The sequence below is a fragment of the Tupaia chinensis genome, unplaced genomic scaffold (assembly GCF_000334495.1).
Source record: "Tupaia chinensis unplaced genomic scaffold, TupChi_1.0 Scaffold000238_1, whole genome shotgun sequence".
NCBI classification, from domain to species: domain Eukaryota; kingdom Metazoa; phylum Chordata; class Mammalia; order Scandentia; family Tupaiidae; genus Tupaia; species Tupaia belangeri.
The window spans coordinates 3,096,965-3,100,432 of NW_006159716.1; the positions used below are offsets into that span (position 1 = coordinate 3,096,965).

The 3,468-nt window shown below is 44.0% G+C and overlaps 1 protein-coding gene across 1 annotated transcript in view; it reads left to right on the top strand.

Annotated features, from left to right (window-relative positions):
• Positions 1-2,588, top strand: part of LOC102470125 (triggering receptor expressed on myeloid cells 1) — a 13,609-nt gene extending 11,021 nt beyond the window's left edge. The window contains exon 4 of the mRNA XM_006148588.3: positions 2,241-2,588. Coding sequence (XP_006148650.1) covers positions 2,241-2,346 — 106 coding nt within the window. The 3' untranslated portion in view covers positions 2,347-2,588. The remainder of the gene's footprint in view (positions 1-2,240) is intronic.
• Positions 2,589-3,468: the final 880 nt, after the last annotated feature.

A 3,468-nucleotide genomic window follows, 5' to 3' on the forward strand; every position in this document is an offset into this window, starting at 1 on the left:
GAGAGGTTTTTGCTATAGGGTGCATGCGCTCGCCAGACAGACAGAGAGAGACAGAGAGACAGAAAGCGAGAAATCACCCTCCAGGGTGGATGGCCATGCTGCAATCCCTTCTCCTCCATTCTCCTCTCGGAATCTTGGGCACGCACGCACACGTGCCCAGTGTGAGTTTAAGCCACCGGGTCCGCGACGCGAACCACGATCGACTACATGGGAGTCCAGCGACACAGCCATTACACTAACTGCTGGTCCCTATTTTGTTTGTTCTTAATACTGATGCATGTGCCCTACCACAGACCAAGACTCTCAGAATTTCTGGAGGTGGGGCTGGTCTCAATATTTTCATAAGATCTTCAGAAGATATACATTTTTTTTAGGTTTTTGGCATAGCATGCATGCATTTGCCAGAGAGAGACACAGAGAGAGAGTGAGAAATCATCGTTGAGGCAGATAGCCATGTCATAATCCCTTCTTCTCTATTCTCCTCTTAGGATTTTGGTTCTTTTCTTTTTTTTCGAGAGGTTTTTGCTATAGGGTGGTATGCTCGCCAGAAAGACAGAGAGAGACAGAGAGACAGAAAGTGAGAAATCACCCACTGGGGGGATGGCCACACCGCAATCCCTTCTCTTCCATTCTCCTCTTGGGATCTTGGGCACGCATGCACACGCACCCGGCGTGAGTTTAAGCTGCCAGGTCCGGAACTCAAACCACGGTCGACTATGTGGGAGTCCAGTGACATAGCCATTATGCTAACTGCTGGTCCCTCCTCTCAGGATTTTGGGCAAGTACACATGCCTGGTATGATTTTCAAGCTGCTAGATTCAGTACTTCAGCAATGGCCAGCCAGTACCTTAATCACCATGCTACTTGCTGGTCCCTGGAAGATTTCTAATATATAGACAACATTAAGAACCATTAATTTGTGGGGCATCAGGTGGCATGATGGTTAAAGCACTGGATTCCCACATGGCTGACCACAGTTCAAGTCTTGGATCTAGTGGCTTGAGACTCTCACCAGATGCACGTGCATGCATTCCCAAAATTCCAGGAGGAGAATGGAGGAGAAGGAATTGTGGCCTGGCCCTCCCTTTGGGGAGTGATTTCTCACTTTCCCTCTCACTGTCTCTCTCTGTCTCTCCAGTGAATGCACGGATAGAGTGCCTATGGCTAAAACATTAAAAAAAGAAAGGAAAAAAAAAGACAAAGAACAACTAATTTGGTATTCTGTGACTTCTGTCCACTTACTTATTAAAGGGGGATTAAATCTTGGTTTAGTTTAGAATGTCTTTCTCATTAAATATTAAATTAACAGAGATAAGGAAATATTCTCCCGTATTCCCACCAATCTAGCATGTCTTTTTTCTTCATATTCCTTTCTAGTCTTTCATGATTGCATATGATTAACATAGCAGTAATTCTAATTATAAATTTTTCATTGTTTTTCCTGCTAAAATTATTTTTTAATATTCCTACCTAATCTTCTTAATTATAATTTCAATGCTCACATCTTTATTTCTGCTCATAGCTTTGCACACTTTTCTATCAACTGGAAAACTGTAATTCATATAATTACTTGCCTATTCTTAGACATTGAGATTGTTTTCAGTTTTTTAGACTATTGATAACTACCTGACTTTCTGCTTATTCCATGGATACCTATTCCTCTCCTCAACCCTGTCTGTTAAGGGAATACTTGTATCTGCTGATTGACACAAGCCAAGTTCCTCATTCATTTGTATGTCTTTTTATGTTATCTATTGACATGTATCCAGAACTTTCAGAATTATTTTTCTAAAACATCTATAAAACTTCATGATGAGATATTGACTAGAGTTGGATTCTCCTTAGTTTATAAATGAGATAACTGAGGCCAACAAGGTGAGGCGACCATCCAGGAGGTGGTCGTGGTGCTGAGAATAGAGACCAGGTTTTCTGGCCCCAGGAGCCCACTCTCCCTGCTGCATCACAAGGAAGGGCGGAAGGGAAGAAGGAAAGAAAGGAGGAAGGAAGGAGGGGAAGAAAGGAATGAGGGAAGGAAGAAGGAACATGAGGTACATCAGGCTCACCCTTTCTCCTGCCTCTCCTAGACATGGGCCTTATGCTCTCTACTAAATATATTTCTAATCAGTAGTTGTAGGCAATGGGACAAAATGAACTGCACCAGGCTAGTTAGTATGGGGAAGGCACAGAAGGCCCTAAAAGTGTCATTGCCAGTAGTAGTAATCAATCTCCTCTCTCCCTAGGATCCCTGTGTTCAGCATCGTTGTTCCTATAGCCTGTGGACTCCTGAGTAAGAGCCTGGTCTTCACTGTCCTGTTTGCTGTCACACAGAGATCATTTGGACACTAGAATCATTACCCCAGGAGAATGATCTCTGATCTCCAGCCACGTCCACCTGGCAGCCATGTTGGGAGAAGAGTGTGTGTGGAGGGGAAGGCAATGGGGTGGGAGTTAATGATGTGAATTGAATCTGTAATCATAGGTTATTTATGTGCTCAGAATCTCACCTTCCCGGCCCTGACTCCTCCCTTCATTTCACTAATAAACTTGGTGTGCGTTTTGCCCCCTCCAAAGAGAAGATACAGTCCCAAGTTTGTCCTGGTCCTTCATTCCACCAGTAGCTCAAGGTTTGCATGAAATAAAACAGTTCAGAGGTCTTCATGGTTGCTGTCTTGAGGGGTGCACAACTGATGTTCCTGCTATGTGTCCTTAAGTGGGACCATACAATTTTGTCCTGACCTGGACAGAGCTCCCACTTCCTGGTTGTTGGGGCCTTCCTCTCTCTAGAATGAGATGCTGGGGCTTCTTCCTTTATCTGTGGCCCTTTCCAAAGCTCCCAGAAAAGGGTGTTGAAAGCCACGGAGTCAGAAGACAAGACACCATGGTTAGAATTGCATAATTGGGAAAGAAACTGAACTAAACTAAATGTCATGTCTGGGAAAAGTAATGGGAGGATGAGATGAGATTCATAGGATAGGATCGATAGACAATATCAGACATGCTGTGTGTTTTTTATCTCTGGATCCTCAAAATGCCCCCGTGAAGGCAGAGATGAATGTGACTAGAATAATAGATCACCACTTACTGGCAGAAATGAAAACTAAAGAGCTTATTTACTGAAGAACTCCCAAGTCTAAAAGAATACCAAGAGCTCTGCCTGTATCTAAATGCCTCTTTTCCTTGTTTCACATAAGGGCAAGGATAGTGGGGTGACAAGATCTCACCCTTCGGGCTTCTGGAGGCTGTCCCCCATGTGTATTTCCAGTTCCCTCCCCCCACTTGGTTTATATCCAGAACTCCCCTTTACTTCCAATCCCCTAATTCATGGGGAAGGCAGAACCCTCCCACATCCCCCATGAAAAGTGTAGCCAGGCCCATCTGTGCCTTCCAATCTCCAAAATATTTAAATCAGGATTTTCCTATTTCTTATCTCATGGACTCTAAAGAGCAAGGGAGAGACTCCGTGTGTAG